Source organism: Telopea speciosissima, chromosome 4 (assembly GCF_018873765.1).
Source record: "Telopea speciosissima isolate NSW1024214 ecotype Mountain lineage chromosome 4, Tspe_v1, whole genome shotgun sequence".
Taxonomy (NCBI): Eukaryota; Viridiplantae; Streptophyta; class Magnoliopsida; order Proteales; family Proteaceae; genus Telopea; species Telopea speciosissima.
Genome location: NC_057919.1, coordinates 44,495,375 through 44,516,284, shown reverse-complemented (window position 1 = coordinate 44,516,284; position 20,910 = coordinate 44,495,375). Strand labels below are relative to the sequence as shown.

Sequence of the window (20,910 nt, the reverse complement as noted above, 5' to 3'; positions counted from 1 at the left end):
CGCAGTATCCAATCCAAAACTGGCCAACACCTCGTTTCTCCCATCCCCAAGTGTAAGGTCTCCAACCTCACCCACCTTGCTTTCGCCGACGACCTTATGATCTTCTCCAGGCCAACACCCAGTCCACTGAGAGTATTATATCCTCCCTTCATCTCTTCCAAGAGCTCTTGGGCTTGCGCATCAATCTCCTTAAGTACCACTCCCACATCTTCCTTGCTAGGGTTCCCGGACCCTCCAAAACCCAACTTGCCCTTCTCACCGGCTTTTCCCTTGGTTCCCTCCCTGTTAAATACCTTGGCCTCCGCTTCATCACAGCCAGACTGTCTGCCCATCACTGCACCCCTATTTTAGACCTTTAGCGCAGAAGGCTTTAGTTGTGGAAAGCTAAGCTCCTATCTTATGCAGGTCACCTTGAGCTCACTTGATCAGTTATACAGTCCTATATTTATTGCTGTGGTGTGTTTAGCCTTCCCAAGGCCACCTTCAGAGCAGCTGAATCCATCATGCGCTCGTTCCTTTGGAAAGGAACTGCTTCAACAAGATTCCTTCACCCTGTCAGATGGTCCTCTATTTGCCTTCACAAATCTGAAGGGGGGTTGGGGCTGGGAAAAATCAAGGATTCTAACCTTGTTGGCACTTTAAAGCTCATTCGGAAACTAGTCACAAAGAAGAACAGCATCTGGATCTCTTGGGTTTATGCAGGGTCCCTTCACAGAGATAGTCTTTGGTCTGTTGCTGCTTCCTGGGTTTGGAGTAGGGTCCTATAGGTCAGACACCTTGCTATTGATGCCATTTCCTCCGGGTACCTCCCTCTGGCATGACAAGTGGCACCCTTTTGGTGTCCTCTCTGTAGTAGTGAGTTTTAGACTCATTTACTCTTCTGGCCTTGGCAGAGATTCATTGGTAGCCTCCATCATTTCCAGGGATCTTGGTCCCCCCCCCCCCCGTAGCTGACTTATGGAGCTCCCTCCCCCCCATTCCCCTGGATACTGTTGTAGAGGTGATGTGGTTCTTTGGCTCCCCTTTACTACAGGTCTATTCAGCTCGCAATCAGCTTGGGATTTGATCAAACTTAGAGGTCCGGTTTCCCCCTAGCACAAGATCATCTGGTTCAAAGGCTACATCCCTCGTCAGAGCTTCACTATTTGGAGAGCCCTCTCCAACTGCCTCCCTACTCGGGCTTTTCTCATCCGCTGACAGCTCTAGGTCTCCCCCTCTTGCTGCCTTTATTGGAATGACTACGAAGATGCAGACCACTTATTCTTCTCTTGCCCATTCGCTGCTACCATTTGAAAGAGAGCTCTTAATAGCTGCTGGCATGGCAAAGGAAGAGCCCTCCCCCTTTAGAGAGAGTGAATTTGGATTGATATGACTTTTGGTGGAAACTCCGTTTGTGACTCAGTCGACAAGCTAGCTTTTTGTGCCTCCATCTCTCACATTTGGGTCCAACGTATCTTAGAAGATGGACTTCCAACTCTCACTCCTTGGACAAGATTTGGAATGCTCTCTCCTTTGATGTCAACTCCAAGATTGCTTCCCTCTCCCACCTTCCTGTAAGGGATTCCCCAAGGAACAGGCTCATTGTTGTCTCCTGGGGTCTCCCTCCCTCTTTATTGTAGCCAGCCCCTCCGCCTTAGTTGGCTTGCTCCCCCCCCCCCCCCCTTCTTTTTCTTTCTTTGTCCCTAGGGCTTATATATCCTCTCCTTTTTTCTTTGTAATATAATTTTTGTTCAAAAAAAAAAAAAAAAAGCGAAATCACCATTTTAGAAGTCGGGAGTCAACATGGGAATTCGCTTGTCCCCTTAGAGCAGTTTCTTACCTGGTTTACTCTCCTCCACTTTATCCACTTGTGTATCAGATTTCCAACTTGGTAGGTTAATCAAGTGGATAAGAAGTTTCCAATTCATTTTGGACATGGTAAAATGGGAATTCTGAACCACAGATTCAGCCCTAAATTATGAAACCTTAGACTGCCCCTGGTTAAGTTCAAGCCTCCACCTTTCTGATGATGAACTCTGCAACTCACCCACATAGGTACTTCTCTCTCTCTCTCACACACACACACACACAGCCCTAAATCAACTTTCAAATCTGCCATGTCTCGTGCTTGAGTAGCCGTATGAAATTCTAACAAAATTTCACCCTAAAATCTGCCATGTTTCGTGCTTGAGTAGCCATATGAATGCACTGCCTCAAGCTTTCAGCATTCTTTGAATGGGGTCTTGGAGGGACCTTCTAATTGATTCATTTTAACACCATATAGATTTCAGAATCCCACCCACAATCAGAATCGTGGGAACTCAAAAAGCAATAGGCGATCTTTGATAACTCCCAAAATAGAACTCAGATCAATCCCAAATTACTACCGAAACTAGGTCTCCCCTAGTACTTCAAACCCATAAAGTTTTTTCCAATCCAATGGTTGGATATAAAGATATAGGCAAGTGAATCAAAATAGAAACTGCATTCAGAATTAGAAACAAAGTTATAACTTCACAGCCACAGAGCAGAACATCATCAAACAAAGATCATGTTCAATATATAAGAATCAGCTTAAACCGATTGCCAGAATTCACAGTTCATCAACCCAGCAGATTAGAAACTAGATAACAGAATTTAGTAAACATCTCTAGCTTCCTATCCACAGGGCAGATCAAGACCCAACTTGGGTTGAAGGTAGGGCATGGGCATCAACTAGGAACCCCAAAATATCTCAGCATTCTGCATCTCACAGAGTTTCTTGCTGCACGCAAGAGGAAAACCACATAACAGCCATAGGGTTTTTATCAAAATAGTTGGGGTAGTATGATCCCCCTACTCCTTTTATTTATAACTTTGCAACATTACAAGAAAATAGTAACGCTTCATGCACAAGCAAGAGAGTTCTAGAGAAAGCAAAATAGAAAGCTTCTAGACTACTACAAATTAGAAACTAACTACTTAAATCCCCTATAGGACCTAAATTCCTAATATTTGGGCATATAGAATTGGCCCATTGCAATAGAGAACTCAAAAATAGTAAGCCCATGGCCCATATAACCCATTAGACATTCAAAATTAAATCTAACTTGAACCAAGAAAGTGAACCAAACCCAAAACAACAGGCCCATCTTCTCTTCTCGCTGAAATTCTGCATCACCTTCATTCCCAAGTACTTTCTTATATCTGACTTATACCTGCGAATCCATTTCTACCAACAATTTGCAGGGCCATAAATCTGTTGGCTCAGTCCTGTTCTATGAATCCACTATTTTCAGCCATCAATTTCTATATTTTTTTCATATATTTATTTCTTGTTATATTTTTATATTTAAAAATTATTTTAGTTTTGATTTGGCAATCCATGGGGGCATAACACCAATCCACTCGGTATTTTAAAATGTGACTTCAATTTCAATTATCCATCTATTATCTTTCCTTCTAATTTTCTGAAATTTTGAAATGGTTGTATCTTTTTTATGTTAATTTATTTTTTTTGCTCCTATACTTCCAGGTTATCGGTTTATGCTTACCTTTATCATAGTAGTTGCTCTTGGTAGATTGGTGTCTTTCTCACATGCATGATCAACTTCATTTGTTTTTTAGATGATGGTGCATTAATTGTCTTGAAGAGAAAATGTCGCAAGCCAATGAAATTTCTGTAATTAGATATAAAAGATAGTCAATGTAACCTCTAATGCATGCTTTCCCTTCCTACATACATTGCTAATTCAAAGGGAAAATTACTGGATTACACAGTTTTGGATTTTGCATTACAAAATTATACAATTACTGTTTCACTTCACAAAATTATCCAAAATGGAGTTTTGGTTTACAAAACTAGTCAAAACAGTGTTCCTCCCTCAATTAAGTATACTTTTTGACGATTTTACCCAAGGTTTAAGGAATCCTTCCATATCCTTTGATACTAATCGATACGTATCTTATTTTTAAGGTACCGATATGATGCATTACCAATACAATACCTAAAATAATTGATATTAGTACATGTAAGAAATCACATCTTTTATATATAATCAGTTGAATGCACTTGTCTTGTTGTACTTTGTTCTCCTTATTATACATTATATATTTTACATATTACTTATTTATAGTGTTTATGCTTCAAAACAGTATTTTGCATATTTATAAGCATTTCCATGTGTTTCTTGACCATTTCCATATGTATCTAGCATATTTTGTGTCTCTCCGATATGTCTCTTAAAATCACCTTTCCAATACGATACCTAATACCAATGCTTTATACCTTGATTTTACCCTTCCATCTCCCCTTCTTCTATATCACCATCTGCAACCCCTCCCATCCCACCAGCGAGCCACCTTTGCAATCCCTCCCTTTCCCCTAATCATCTTCCTCCTGCCCCAAGGTCCTCCACTCGCCCCTTCTTCTGCTCCTCCTCATGCAACACCACCTGTCCCCATCCCCTGCTGAAACCCAACCCACCCCTCCCCTTTTCTCCCTCTCCCTGTTCTTCTTCTTGCAAGACCACCCACCCCCACCCCTTGTTGGAACTCAACCCAACCCACCCCACCCCACCCCACCCCTATTCTCCCTTCCGCTCACTTGGATGAACCCCTATTACACCTCTTGTAATCCTACCCCTGCCATTACCCTTCGCCCCTTTCCACAACCCCACCCACCCCATCCCCCTGCTTCCCCTTACGGACGCAACCCACCTCACTCCTCCCACTCCTGCTCTCACTCTCCCTTCCCTTACTTTCCCGCCCCACCATGCACCCCCTGGTTCTTGCATGATGTAGAGGTGTTCAATGTAGGAGGTTGCAGAGGTTGATGATGATCGGATGAAATAAAAGGGATGCATAAGGATGGATAATTAGGCGATGATTGCAAGGGTGCGACCATGGCTACTGGTCGTGGTAGGGGGTGGAATAGAGCAGGGTGGTCACGGAGATAGGGGAGGGGTGGCGAGCCAAGAAGGTAGGGTCAGGAAGGGTAGGTTGCAGGGAAGCGTGGGTGAGGACGATTAAAGGAGAGGGGGGTGGTTGCGGGGACAGGGGATGGTAGATGATGCAGATACATCACCAAAAGAGGCTTATTTTGATGGGAATAAGTCTAGGGTTAAGTTATATACATGTTGGGTCTTTGTTCCCATGGGTTTTCTATGCAATAGGCCACTTTTTTGGGCCTAAAATATGGGTAATTAGGTTCCATACGAGATTCCTTAGTTTTATTTTCATATAATTTGTGGTCATGTGCTCACTTAAGTGATCATGTGACTTGGTTAAGTGGTAATGTGACAACTTAAATAGTCACGTGACTATTTAAGTTGGGCTGGATTAGGACTCTATAAGTCCAGCCATGTTTTGAGTCTATTTCCTTTGTTATTTCACTTTCCTAGTCAGTTTAGGTTACCTAACAGGTTAAGGATTGGGTTAGGCCATTCCTTTTTAGTGTAGGAGTCTATTTTTGAGTCTTTTATACAAGGTTGTAATAAGGGGGCAAGTATTGAACACGGATTTTGATGTAAATGAAAAGCTTTTACTGCTCTTCTTCTTTATTGAAGATTTTTGTCTTGTGTTTGATCAAGGCTGGTGGGATTGGTGTTTGATCCGATTGACACCTTGTGGTGGGAAGCCCGGGTGGTTCGTTGGTGGGATTGGTGTTTGATCCAATCGACACCTTGTGGTGTGAAGCCCGGGTGGTTCTTTTGTAGCTTTCCTTCAAGTTCTAGTAAAGATTCAATTTTTATTCAAGTTTCTCAATCAAACAAGCAGCTGCCAAGGGAATTCTGCAACAACAATGAGTTTGATTCATCCCAACCCTAACCTTTCTTCTTCTAATCCTCTAAATCACCAAACCCTAACATCCCATTCCATCTCTGGATATCATCCCATTTCCCAAATTTCACAGACCAATCCAACCATCAGAAACACACCATACCTGAATCGAATTTCATTCCCTACATTAGGAATACTCGATCCAAACCCTAGCCCCAAATTCCCATCTTAAACCCTAGATTTCCCTCTTTTCCTCTTTTCTAAAACCCAAATCCCTAAACTTAAGTTGCTGCCCATTGAAAATTACACACTTCCATCCATCAAAACATCTCAAGACCTTCACTGATAGATTGGACTACCTCAACTTGATATAACCCATACATCAAACCCTAACCCTAATTTCACCAAAAAATCCTATTTTGACTTAGTCGATTCACTTGTTCATAACAGATCTTGGTATTTGGCTCCTAGTTGGCCCTCTACCAATCTAGGACTATATTAAGGGGTATCAGAGCCATGGATGAACATGGTGGACCATTGCCAGTCCCACCCGATCCTATGGCATGAGTTATTGATATGTTTCAGCAACTACAATCTGACCAAAGAACTATAGCTACAGAACAAAAGGCTATGTTTGTTGAACAAAGAGCTACCAATAACATATTATAACAACTTGAAGAATGTCAAATCACTCCGGTAAGGGACAACATTCCCATCGAAGAGGACAGATATCAGATACAGTCCCAAGTTCATCGACCTCCTAGAAGACACAGGGAAGACAAGGATAGGTACAAAGATCACAAGGAAGACAGGTATAGAGAAGACAGAGAAAATAAGGAACTACAACAAACTCCAAAGAATCAAATGAGTTTTGAAGATTATATGAGGTCTTTCTTTAATGTTGATAATGATGCTCCTTGTTGACGCTTTGATAATGTTCAAAAGGTTAAGCGTGAATTAAAAGAAATTTGATGGCAATCATGTACCACATGTATTTTATGATTGGTTAGATGCATTAGATGATTATTTTGATTGGTTTGATTTACCTAAGGATAGAAACATGAAATTAGCACGTACTAAGCTAGTGGGTTCCAACCCGTGAGTGGTGGAGAACTACTGAGAGAAATCTTCAGTAGTTCAGTATGAAGGCAAAGCCCTTATTAATTGGGTAGAGATGAAGGAGACCTAAATAAAAAATATATACCACGGGCATTTAGAGCTCAACAGTAAGCTAAAATAAATTTCCTTTGACAACATCACCACCGAAAGACCTTCAAATCTGATGACAACTTGAAGCCTCCATCAATGAGATTCAGTTTGCAAGTTGAAGAGTGATGGAAATCTGACATCACCAGTGTTAAACCAGCAGCTGAATACAAATTCACATTGCCAAAGGAAATTGAGAGGAGCACAAGTTGAAGATAAAGCTGAAATGATCACGGTGAATTCTGATGAAAAGAAAGAGACAATGCCTGAAGCTTCAAAGACGGAAAGTCAACATGTAGAAGATTCTATTGAAGAGGTCTCTGTTGAAGAGATTAAAGTAGACAAAGCTGAAACAGTGGAAGATGAAGTGGTGGTTGAGAGCACTTTGCAACAAGTCTTTGAGATTCAAGATGCTGTTCTTAAAGACGTGGAGCTTGTGCCCCAAGTCTTAGATGAGAAGGTTACCAATGTTAAAGACTCCATGAATACGACATTCACAGTTGATATTGATTCAGAGGTCAAGCACATAGAGTTTGTTATGTCACCATGGTTCTCTGAAGAGAAAGCTCCACGCCTTGAAGACTTTATCTCTAATGTTCTTGCATCGCCAGAGTTTTGTTTGGGAATGGTCAAAGCTGCTACTCACATGTTGTTTCCCCCTCATCACTACAAAATTCAAGGACGAATTTTTCAAGATGGGGAGAGTTGATGCAGATACATCACCAAAAGAGGCTTATTTTGATGGGAATAAGTCTAGGGTTAGGTCATATACATGTTGGGCCTTTGATCCCCATGGGTTTTAAATATGGGTATGGGTAATTAGGTTCTATACGGGATTCCTTACTTAGTATTATTTTTCTGTAATTAGTGGTCACATGATCACTTCACCAAGTCACATGATCATGTGACTATTTAAGTTGGGCTGGATTAGGACTCTATAAGTCCAGCCATGTTTTAAGTCTATTTCCTTTGTTATTTCACTTTCCTAATCAGTTTAGGTTACCTAATAGGTTAAGGATTGGGTTAGGCCTTTCTTTTTTAGTGTAGGAGTCTCTTTTTGAGTCTTTTATATAAGGTTGTAAGGGGGGCAAGTATTGAACACGAATTTTGATATTAATGAAAAGCTTTTGCTGCTCTTCTTCTCCATTGAAGAGTTTTTGTCTTGTGTTTGATCAAGGCTGGTGGGATCGGTGTTTGATCCGATTGACACCTTGCGGTGGGAGCCCGGGTGGTTCGTTGGTGGGATTGGTGTTTGATCCAATTGACATGTTGCGGTGTGAAGCTCAGGTGGTTCTTTTGAAGCTTTCCTTCAAGTTCTTTGAATGTCTCCTTAAAGTTCTAGTTAAAGATTCAATTTTTATTCAAGTTTTTTAATCAAACAAGCTGTTGCCAAGGGAATTCTGCTGCAACATTGAGTTTGATTCATCCTAACCCTAACCTTTCTTCTTCTAATCCTCTAAACCACCAAACCCTAACATCCCATCCCATCTCCCAAATTCTTCACAGATCAATCCAACCATCAGAAACACACCATACCTGAATTGAATTTCATTCCCTACACTAGGAATACTTGATCCAAACCCTAACCCCAAGTTCCCATCCTAAACCCTAGACTCCCCTCTTTTCCTCTTTTTCAAAACCCGAAACCCTAAACCTAAGTTGCTGCCTATTCAAATTTACACATTTCGATCCATCAAAACATCTCAAGATCTTCACTGATAGACTCCCCTACCTCAACTTGACATAACCCATACATCAAACCCTAACCCTAATTTCACCAAAAAAATCCTATTTTGACCTAGCCGTTTCACCTGTTCATAACAGTTATTGGTATTTGGCTCCTAGTTGGTCCTCTACCAATCTAGGACTACATTAGTGGCGCTGAGCCTTTGAAGCGGGGAAGGAAGGGGCAAGAATGCAGGGGAGGGCTGGGTTTGCAGGGAAGGATGGGTGAGGGTGGTTGAAGAAGAAGAAGAAGTTGTAGGAGGAGGAGAGGGGTGATGGTTGCGGGGACAGGGGAGGGTGGGACTGGCAGGGTGTTGAAGCATGGATGGGAGGGGTGGGAAGGTAGGGGAGGTCTGGGGGGTTGCAGGGAAGTGTCGGTAAAGACAGTTGAAGAAGAAGAAGAAGTTGCAGGAGGAGAGGTGGGATGGTCTCGGAGATGAGGTGTTGAACCAGGGGCGGGAAGGCAGGGAAAGGGTGGGTGGAGGCGAGGAAGGTGGACATGGAGATAGGAAGTAGAGGGTGGAGGAATTCAGGGGTATATAGGTCCAGAAAATACATGGCTAGAGAGAATTACTGTTTTGGGCAGTTTTGTAAATCCAAACAGTGAATGTGTAGTTTTGTAATGGGAAACTCAAATATGGTTAATCAGGTAGTTTTCCCTAATTCAAATATCAGGTGTATTTCTTTTTCTGGTTATTCAGTGGAATTGCTTGATCTACCTTTCTTCTCTGTTCCGTCGTCCTTAGTTCAATAGATCTTTGACATATCTACTTTAGAGTTTGCTTCGAATACTGTCTTTTTCCTTAACTGCATAAGTTGTAGTGTGGAACCAGAGCTAATAAACTGTTCTTATGGTGTCATTTGTTTAAAGAACAGATCTCTTGTTGAGCAGCTGGCTAGAGTGAACCCTACCTGTTTGAGCAGTGACGAGAAGCTGGCTTTCTGGATCAACTTATATAATGCGCTGATTATGCATGTATGTTTTTAGATTTAATTCTTATTACATTGTACTGTTATTGATTTACTGCATATGCTTATTCAAGTGTGGAATCTCAGTTAAGAGAAGATGGAAAGATACTTTGGAAGAATTTTGATCTCCTTTGTTGTTTTTCATACACTCTCTTACAGGCTTATTTGGCATATGGAGTCCCTAGAAGTGACTTAAAGCTCTTTTCTTTGATGCAAAAGGTTTGACTTAAAACACACTAACCTCTTTCTTTACCCCCGTTGTTTCCGTAATTTGGTATTTTCTCTGGAAAGGCATCACTCGGAGTCATATTCTATATTTCAGCGTCACATTTGAACTAAAAGAAGAAAGAACATCCCCCTGAAAATTTCTAGTAATACCTCCACAACCCATCTAGGCCAGGTTTACAATTGGAAGCCCCATCCACATTGAGTTTAAAATAGCCTGCTGGAGGTCTTTTCCATCTCGTGATAAATCCTTCAAGGTTTCAATGTGATGCTCAAAACATCAAGCATTCCCTGCTCAAAGGTAGATGGAAGCCTAGAAGTGGTGAAGAAAGGAATATCATCAACCATCCATCTTCCAATCTTCAATAGCACTTAATTATGGCCAATCAGCTCACTTTCAAATAGTCTAGAATACCTCTCTTGCTGAACTTCCAACTAATAAAACATGGAACTAGTCCAAGCAACCATAGTTCAAAATCTCGCTGAGATATCAGCGAGATCTCGGAAAACTCGAGAAACTTGAGCTTCTCGAGACGAGTTATTATATGAAACAAAAAAAATGTAAAAATCTCAAAAAACTCGACCGAGATTTCGAATATTTCAAGAATCTCGGAGAAATCTCTGTGAAATCTCGAATATTTCAAGAATCTTGACCTCCTCAGTACTCATAGAGTCCTAGTATTGTATTGTTGGGACTTGAGAGTTAAGACGTGGAAGACTAGGGTAGTAAGGGGTCTATGACTTATGTATTATTCATTGTACTTAGGTTGGGTATCTATGTAATATGCATTGTGAACACTTCATTGTATCTTGTGGTTTGTAGTAGAAACTTTAAATCTTTAACTATTTCTTAAATAATTATTCAATATTATGTGCATAATTTACTTGTTTTACTTGCCAATTATGTCTCATATCATTCAAACAATGTGTAGAATAGGCAATATTACATTAAGGGTTCGAGCTTTACTGCCAACCAAGCGTGCAAATCCAAGACACCAATTTTTATTTTTTTTCAATTTGAACATTTAAATATGTTTATTAAGCCTAAAACAAGCTTACCTTAAAGTTTCGGAGCCGACTATGGCCATATGCCCACCAAAACATGATTCCGAGACAAAAAAAATACACTGTCTCGTCGAGATCTTGGAAAACTCAACCTGGTCGAGACCGAGTTTTAGAACCTTGCAAGCAACTAAGAGTACATGGAGGCTTTAGATGCAAGGTAACCATATTATAATATGACCTTCCACTGATTGATTTTGGATAAGAGAAACACCATGAAAAGTAGCAAACTCCCTTTGCCCATACAGGTGGTCTAGATTCTCCAAAGCTGATGTGCAAACACAGCAAACACACAGGATTCCCAGTTCTTGGATCACAGCATCCACTTGAACAAAATGATGAAAAACCTTCCACAAAACACATTGATTTTGGAAGGAATGCCTGCACCAAACCCATTTACTCCATTGAACAGCTGGCAGTTTACTTATCGCCCTAAACTGATTTGACTCAAAATTCTTCCTTGTTTTTGTGAATCCAAATAAGCTCATCCAGAAAATCAGAAATGAAAAAGCCGGCTCTAATTATATGATTATAAACAGGAGGGGGTAGATTCAAAGAGGAAAGACTGAACCACATACCATTTACATCCAACACCTTGTTGACCAACAAATCTGAATTTAAATTGCATTAGCATTCACAAAGACATAAATAGGGCTCATACGTATGTGTTCAATTATCATACCAGAAAGAAAACTACTTCCAATAAGCCACTGAGATGATGAAAATAGGTTTTCTATTTGCCCCTTGCAGAGAAGACCATAATCTGTAAGTTGAAGTAAAAGAAAGAAAAACAGCAGCATGAGATTTTCTTTGCATTATTTTGCACGAAAAAATTTGAGTACACAGTCCCTCCCCCTTTATTGAATTCCATTCCATCTTCATGCAAAGACTAATTAGAACATCATGCAACCTCTTTACACTCAATCTGCCTTCCTCAATAGGCAAAGCAATAGTAGATCTGCTCACCCATTTATGGTTAAGAGAGCCTTCCTTTCTCCGTAAAAATAAGTCGGAACAAATTTTCTAAATTGTTTGGTACAGTAGATGGGATGTCCATTGCAGATGTTATGTGAATGAGGATGCTCAATAACACATGGCAAATGAGTATCAATTTCCCTTCTTTAAGAAAGATATTTAGACTTCCATCCTTACAAGCGATGACTTATTTTATCAATTCTCAACTCAACTCAGCCTTATCCCAACTAAATGGGTTTGGCTACATGGATCCTATTTCTCCAATCAGTTCAATTCAAAGGCATACAAGATTCCAATCCTAAGCTGTACATGTCATAATTGTCAAAGCACTGGGTGACTCAAGGCGTTGGAGGGCCTTCCTAAGCGCTTAGGTGATTATGCAGTGCCTAGGTGACCTAAGCGTGCATGAACGATGTTAAATCATGAATGCAATTTCGTTCCCACTTCTCAAACCCAAAGGGACAAAAAGTATGTGGTAAAACACACACGAATCATAACGGTAGTGGAGACGAGGAGTCACATGACACAGAGATTCTTGAGACTGCCGGTTGGAAAAGGACACGTGGGCACAATTGGATAAATATCACCCACCAGCTGTACTCTATTTTCTCTATTCTTTCCTTATCCCTTTGTTTATAATTTTCACTATTATATTAAGGCCAAATAATTTAGGTAAAACATCCAACTGACCAAGTAAAAAGTAGCGAAGGGTTCTGACTTTGGTTCCTTTGTCCCATGATGAAATCTTCTTCTCCCTTTCTTTCTTTCTTTTGTTTTTATAAAATACAAAGGCATGATCCCATGCATCACACTGTATATAAACATTCTACACAAACCTAATAAAAACATTAGGAAAGGCATTTAATCTTTATATAATAATAGAAAAAATACCAAGGCGTTCAATACAACAAGGCGGTGGTATGCCTAGGTCCCAAAAAAAATCCTTGCGCGACTCTTTGACAACTATGATACATGTCCTTAGAACTTCTTCTATGGTTATTTTAGGCATTTCCTCTAGCTCTTTTAGCTCCTTCAACTTGCAATAAATCACTTTTCCGTACTGGAGCATTCAAAGGCCTCCGTTGCACATGTCCATGCCACCTCAAACGAGTTTCTCGCAATTTATCATGAATAGGGGCAATGTCCAGGTTTGCTTTATTTTGTTCATTCTTTATTTTATCTTTTATAGTTCACCACTCATCAACCGCAACATCATTTCAGCCAAATTAAGTTTGTTTACATGTTTTTTCTTTACTGCCCAACATTCAGCCCGCCCCATACGTCATTGCTGGTCGTATAACCGTTCTATAAAATTTTCCTTTTGAGTTTTAAAGGGACACGTTGAACATACAACACTTTGGATGCTTCCTTCAATTTCATCCATCCCTGTCTAATTCTTTGTATAATATCATCTTCTATTTGCCCTTTATTCATGATTGAACCTAGGTATCTAAAGTAATCACTTTGTGCTGACTCCCTATCAAATGATTTATCAAAATAGACCACTTAAGTCTGCTATTTTATAATGCAACTGAAGATATAATGCCAATGCGAGCCAATTGAAACTTCTTGGATACAACTAAGAGTTAAATGAGTAAGAGGTGTAATCTAGTGATGGAGGACTATAGAGATATCTTTTTACAATGAAAGCTAGGTCCCTCAGGTCTTGGGAGGGGGGGGGGGGCGCATTTTAATCTCTTGGAGGAAGTGGTGTGGTCAGCATTGTGATCAAGGCATCCAGGTTCCTTGGGCGCTTTGTTGATGTCGCCTTGATTTTATACCCTCTCCAACGCCATGGTCGCCTTGCTGCCTTGATAACTGTGGTGGTCAGTGACTCAGCAAACTCCCTTGGAAATGAATTAGCTGAAGGACAGTAAATAAGGAATCTTTTTATCTGATTGAGTAGTTCTCTGTGGAGGTTCTGTTATCTATTATATTTGATTTTGCAATAAAATATAAATCAAATATAGTTATGTACAAAAGAAATAAGAGGTAAGGGGTGAATGATAAATTAAGTTTTTCTAGATGAAAATCATGGCATCTCTCAGAACTGAGTCTATGACACTGTCTAATGTTTCCGGGTCTCAGAAATTGGGTTTTTTTTTTTTTGGGGTGGAGGGAGAGAGTTTTTCTATGTACATAATTGTGATTGAAGTTTAGCAGCCCTTTTCTAAAATGAAAAGAAAGGTTAGAAGCCATCAAGGTGTGGGATTTTTATCTTTATATCCTGTAAACAGCCTTAGAACGGAATGCTTGAGTGATCAATCTGGATCACCAAGCCCCTTTATTTATACTCAAAGTGTTACAATTACTCAAACTAGAATTAGGAAAGCTACCCTTGCCGATTCTAATTAGGAATACCCAATAAGAATCGGCTAAGGGAGAAAATACATAAAAATAGACAAAAATACCCTTATCGGGTAGAACTACTTATTCTAACACTCCCCCTCAAGTAGGAGCATAAATATCAACCATGCCCAACTTGACAAGAATAGGATGAAAAACTTTCCCACTTAATCCCTTAGTGAACACATCAACTAGTTGGTCAGCAGACTTCACAAAAGGAACATAGACCTGCACTTCTTCTAACTTCTCTTTGATAAAGTGCCTATCAACCTCCACATGCTTGATACGATCATGCTGAACAAGATGTGAGCAATGCTAATGGCAGCCTTGTTGTCACAATCATAGTACTATATCTCGCGATATATCGGTATCTCGGTCCTACCGAGATATCCGAGATATCGCGAAATATGACCGAAATATTGCATTTTTTCTGCAATATTTCGGGGGTCCATCTCGGGGGATATTTGGCCATGTCTAGGCCTGAAACTTCATGGACAGCCTTATTTAAGCTTAATAAACACATTTAAACCATAAAATTGTAAAAATGTGAATTCAAATTGGTGTTTTGGGCTTGCACCCTTGATTGACATACGGTCGCTGACCCTAATGTATAAATAGTTAAATACACATAGATTAATGAAATCACAACTTAAGTTACAAATTACAAGTGCTAAACTGCTAATAGTAGTTGTTGTGCCTCCCTGGATCAATCCCACTCATGCCTCGCTGGAGTCAATGTCCATTGCTCTCTGTTTGAAGGACATATGTGGACCACGGTATAGAATCGGAGAAGAAACGAGTGTAGTCATCCACAAGTGTCACGTAAATGGAATCATCAACATACTGTAGGTAACCTATCCTAGGATATAAACTAGGGTTACCAATCGATCCATCAGTGAAGAAGATGTTCCATTGTGATATGATGTTGGCGCCGGCGCAAGAGGCGATGGCATTGGCTGCATGTATGGCTGGTGAGATTGGTAGCTAGGTCCGCTAGGGTATGCAAAGATGTTATCTACAAAAGATGATCCAGTATGTCCCCTGGGACTGGGACTGGTAATCATAGTCCCTTACCCCACTAAACTGCCCATATGATGATGATCCATATCCATATCCACCGTAAGGTTGTGATGCACCATAATCCGATGCCAATGGAGTGGCATGTGCGTCAAAAGATGTGGCACGCCAATGTCTAGTCGGTCCTCCCTCCCTATCACCTATACTCAAACCACCAACAGAGCTAGATAGGTTATCAATGTCCATGTGATCGAGTTGCAGTATCTGTGTTTATCGACCCCTACGCTTCTGTTGTATGTATGTAGGGGGCCTCTCGAGGTGGGGGTGCGGGGCACGTGCTCCGTGGTCCGTATCTTGTGTGGCATGATCAAACTGTCTCTCCGTGAATCGGAGTGGCTCTACAGTGCCGTATCCTGGGCCTCCTGGCCTACCACATAACGCTCTCGCATGCCGTCAAATTCTTCACCAAGATCACCACCACCAACATCACCACCACCATCATCACCATCATCATCATTCGAGGACTTAGACCAATCTTCATCATCGCGAACATTGCGCACCAGTGGTCTGAATGGTATGGGTGAGGCTTCCTCGCATGTATCGACCCTTGTCACCATATACTCGCCCACATCGCACCAATCTCGGAAGCTATCATGGGTCGGGCCTACCTCCTCCTCATCCAACACTGGCTCACCTCTATCCTCACCCAATCCACAATAGGGTCCTCATCGTCCGAGTCAACTTGAAAGATGTCGGCTAGATCAATGGTGCCCCTCTGTCCCTCATGTCCATGCGTATGTGTTGCGGCTTTCACCTCAGTTGTAGTGCACATACACCATGTCGGATAAACGTTGAGACCCCAACTGTTGCGCCTCTTGGAGTGGATGAGTGCAAAGGTACTCCGGTTCTTCTCACAACCGATGCGAACATGTTTGGGCGAGGACTTTAATTGCTATTCTTCTTAAGTTTTCACCGATTCCCATACAACACCCACCATTCAATTTGCATTACAAGTTTACAACAAAAAAGACATGTGTCAATGTTGTTTCAACTTTCAACTTTCAAATTTCAATACATATGTAATTTAAAACTTAAAAGAATTACCAAGATCACCACGTGCTCTGCCTTGTATCGCAGCCTCGGTTCCAAAACTTTCCAATGCATCACAAAATACCTTGATCTACACCCATGTGGAAAATTAGTAAGTACTTCTTCACTACTTATTTGAAAACATCAATAAGTTGAGTTTCTAAATGAACTCACTTCATTGTTGCAAATTGCTTGTAGTGCACCATCTGGCTCCAACTTCTTCACTACTTGTTTCACAGCATCAATAAGTTGAGTTTCCAACCCAAGCCTATTGTTATATTGATACTTAGGGTTCAAGTAGTATGCTAAAATATGACATATAGAATAGAGGTATTGTCAAATGCATAGATAATTAGTAAATAATAATACTATGAATTAGTAAACATAAAACAAGTTTACTCACTAGCCTTATGCAGTGGATGCATAAGTTGATTCTCCCAGCGAGCATTTATGATATCTAGGAAGTGTTTGCTACTGCGAGGAGCCACACTATAGACACTATCTTTCATCAAGTCTATTGCAGCATATAGGACTGGCATGGTTGGGCCCTTCAGAGCGGAGTCAGTAACATGTAGAACTTTAACTACTGGCTCTAAAACTTTCACCATTTTGCTTAGTTTGGTCCAGAAGTCCTCAGATGACATCGTTGTTTGTGCTTCCCTCCCATTTGCGTCTTGGAACCCTTCCATTCAAACCACTCCTCGAAGCAAACATGCTTCTCAGCCCGGCCTTCTTTGTCTCAATGCTTTTGAGAACAATGTAGTTGGTGGCAAATCTTGTGATGCCAGGCCTAACCAAGTCACCCCTACATTTTTCCCTCAATAGATTGAGTGCATAGGAGTGGTTGTATACAAAGTTGGTGATTTGTCTTGCACTTTCAACCACAGTCTTCACCAACTTTAACTTTCCCATATCTTTTAGCATTAAGTCAATGCAATGGGCTGCACAAGGAGTCCAGAAGAGCCGGTACTTACTATTGTTCATCATCTTCTCACCGGGTAGCTTGAAGTTTCTTCCATTGTCCGTTACAATCTGGACAACATTCTCAATATCCACATCTTTTTCCACTACTTCCTTTAACAATCTGTAAATATATTTTGCATCCTTTATCTCTTTGGATGCATCCACAGATTTGAGGAACACTGTCCTCCCATCACAATAAACCATGAAATTGATGATGGACTTTCTTGTAGGCCCAGTCCATCCATCTGCCATTATAGTCACCCCATATGTCTCCCACATAGTCCTCATCTCACTAATGTACTCATCAATCTCACTCTTTTGTTGAGGTAGATAAACATTCATTACCTCATATGGGGTGGGGCCCTTGAATCCTGGGCCAGCCTCTGCAATGGTATCTATCATGGTATCATAATGGGGGCCTTGTGCAGTGTTTGCTCGGATGGTATGGTATAGCATCCACTTAGCTATTGATTCTTTAATCAATCTCTTCATCCCCTTCCATGCTCTTTTGATTCTGGGTTGACTGCTTCCTTTCTTCTTATGCAATTTAGGATCGGATGTTGATGGTGGTATGCTGTGCTGGTAGAGGTGTTGGGGCTGCCCTCACACTTTGTGATCTTTTAAAAGGATTCAAAGTTCTAGGACCTCCGAACGCCACTCCTCCACTACCCCCTACTCTTTGTCTCTGTGATCATCTTGAAAACTTACTCTACTCCTTGAAACAGTCCGCCTAAAATCTCTAGCCTCCTCTGCTTGTTTGTATGTCATCGTGCTATGAATGTCATCATCATCATCATCATCATCATTGTATCGTCTTCCTCCTCCCATCGAACTCCTCACTGTATCCTCAAGTTGTTCTCTTATCCTTTGCTTGTCAGCTTTCCTCTTCTTTCTTCCCCTCAAACTATCACCAATCTCCCTGGCTACTTCAGTAGGGACCATATGACAACCTACAACATCTTTAGATCCTCCAGTCAGATGTTGTTTAAGTCTACTGGACCCACCTCCCATAAATTGCATGTGACAATAGTTACATATAGTTTTTCTCTTATCCCCATCAATGGGAATACCATGTAACCATGCAATGTCACCCCTATGCTGGCTGGCTGGTCTCTCTTGTTCCCTCTGTTCTCTTTGTTCCCTCCGCCCCCTTTGTTGACTACTTTCCCCCACCTTTTGCTTGCCCTTCGCACGTTATCTATCACGATCCGCCATAATGATACTTGTTTACTGCAATATAAGTAACACAAATAATTAAAAAACTTAATGTAGATGCACTTCAATTGACACTTTTAGATTACTAATACACTTGTATAGTTATTTAATATTTTTCCCCTAACCCTTATATTTTTCACATAATTAAAACCAATTTTTTATATATAATGTTAATATAAGTATTGACCTAACACAACAAAACCAAAAATTAGTAAACATAATATGCATGTAATGCATCTCAAAACATATAGAAATAACTTTCATATTTTTTCATTACTTTTTAAACTTAAAACTCATATTTTTCCTTATTTATTTCTGTTTTTTTAATTTTTTATATATGTTTCTTAATTTTCGAAAATTAAAAGAATTATTTAAGAGCAGAAAAATAAATCCGACACTGTGAAGCCGTAGATCAGCCATTGGTGTCTAACCTATATTTAATTCATTACCATCTAAGTCATATTACCCCTAATTATTTCCTATTTTAGTTGTAGGAAAATGAATTTTTAAAACCAGAAAAAAAATAAAAACAATACATATGGGAAAAAAATTTCGACACCGTGAGGCTGTAGATCGGCCTCCGGTGTCTAACATATATTAATATCATCAACATCCAACAACATTTGTACAAAGTTTTTAAAAAAAAAATAGTTTTAGAGAAATAGAATTTACCTTAAATAATGAAAATAGGCTTGGATGATGAGCTTAGATGACCCTCCGACGTCTTCCCGGAGACAAGGAGCTTCAACAATGCTTGGATGAGGCTTGGAAGGGAGGAAGAAAAGCAAAAAATGAGGAAGAAGAGAGAAAAATTGATTTTCAGCAGCTCTCGGTCGAAATATCGACCAAGAGCTGCGAAATATGGTATAAAAGGGGCCTTAGTGTGACACTATTTGTCACTTTTTCAATATCTCGCGATATATCGTGAGATCTCGCGATATATCGTGAGATCCACGATATATCACGATATATCGTGAGATCCATGATATATCACTATATATTGACGAGATATTGTATTTTTTTGTTTCGGAAGTGTTTCGTATCTCGAACATGTCGAGATTTACGAAATATGGCTATATATCGCGAGATTTTATACCATGGTCACAATACAACATCATGGGAAGACGGATAGGAGTACCAAGATCTTGCAACAAGCCTTTGAGCCATAACAATTCACAAATACCTTGTGCCATAGCACAAAATTCTGCTTCAGCACTAGACCTTGCCACTACGTTCTACTTTTTACTGCGCCATGTAAAAAGGTTTCCACCAAAAAATGAGAAATAGCCCGAGATGGACTTCCTATCAGAGGATCCAGCCCAATCTGCATCAGTTTATGCTTCAACACGAAGATGGCCATTCGGAGACAAAAGGATTCCTATTCTCAGGGCTGACTTCAAATATCAGAGGATTCAGAGAATAACATCGATGTGAGAAGAATGAGGATCATGCATGAACTGACTTACCATACTCACAACAACTGCTATATCTGGTCGTGTATGAGATAAATAAATAAGCTTGCCAACAAATCTCTAATAACGACCTTTGTCAACCAGTGTTTCCTTTTCTTTAAGCCGTGTAGTAGCTTCCATAGGTGTATCTGAAGGATGACACCCTAGCATTCCAGTCTCTGTCAACAAATCTAGGATGTACTTCCTTTGAGAAAGAAATATGCCCTTAGAAGATCGAGCAACTTCTATCCCTAGAAAGTACTTTAGGTTTCCCAGATCTTTTATTTCAAATTCTTGGCCAAGATAAGTCTTCAACTTGCTGATCTCATTATTATCATTCTCGGTGACCACAATGTCATCCACATAGACTATGAGAATGGTTATTTTTTCACCATTCCTTTTTATAAACAGGGTATGATCAGCATTACTCTGCTTATAACCCACAGAAAGCATAGCCTTGTGGAATCGTCCAAACCCTGCACGGGGTGACTGCTTCAGCCCGTATAAAGCATGCTTCAATTTATAGACTTTGCCGCTGATTTTATCACACTAGAAACCAGGTGGAATATGCATAAACACTTCCTCTTCAAGCTTTTCTTGGAGGAAGGCATTCTTCACATCTAACTGCTGCAATTCCCATCCCATCCCATCCCAAATTTACTGCACAAGATAGTAGTACTCTGACAGTGTACAGCTTTGCAACCGGTGCAAAGGTCTCCTGGTAGTCGATCCCATAAGTTTGAGTAAATCACTTTGCCACCAATCGTGCTTTGTATCGATCCATAGTACCATCTACCTTCTGTTTCACCACAAACACCCACTTACATTCAACTGATTTCTTTCCTGGAGAAAGAACCACAAGTTCCCATGTACATTCTTTTGTAAGGCTTTCATTTCTTCCATCATTGCTACCTTCCACTTTCCATCT

The 20,910-nt window shown here is 40.4% G+C and overlaps 1 protein-coding gene across 2 annotated transcripts in view; it reads left to right on the top strand.

The window, feature by feature from the left end:
• LOC122660370 overlaps positions 1-20,910 on the top strand; it is an 81,906-nt gene that overhangs the window by 49,973 nt on the left and 11,023 nt on the right. For both annotated transcript variants that reach the window (XM_043855649.1, XM_043855650.1), the window contains 2 exons: positions 9,547-9,646; positions 9,799-9,858. In XM_043855649.1, coding sequence (XP_043711584.1) covers positions 9,547-9,646; positions 9,799-9,858 — 160 coding nt within the window. The remainder of the gene's footprint in view (positions 1-9,546; positions 9,647-9,798; positions 9,859-20,910) is intronic.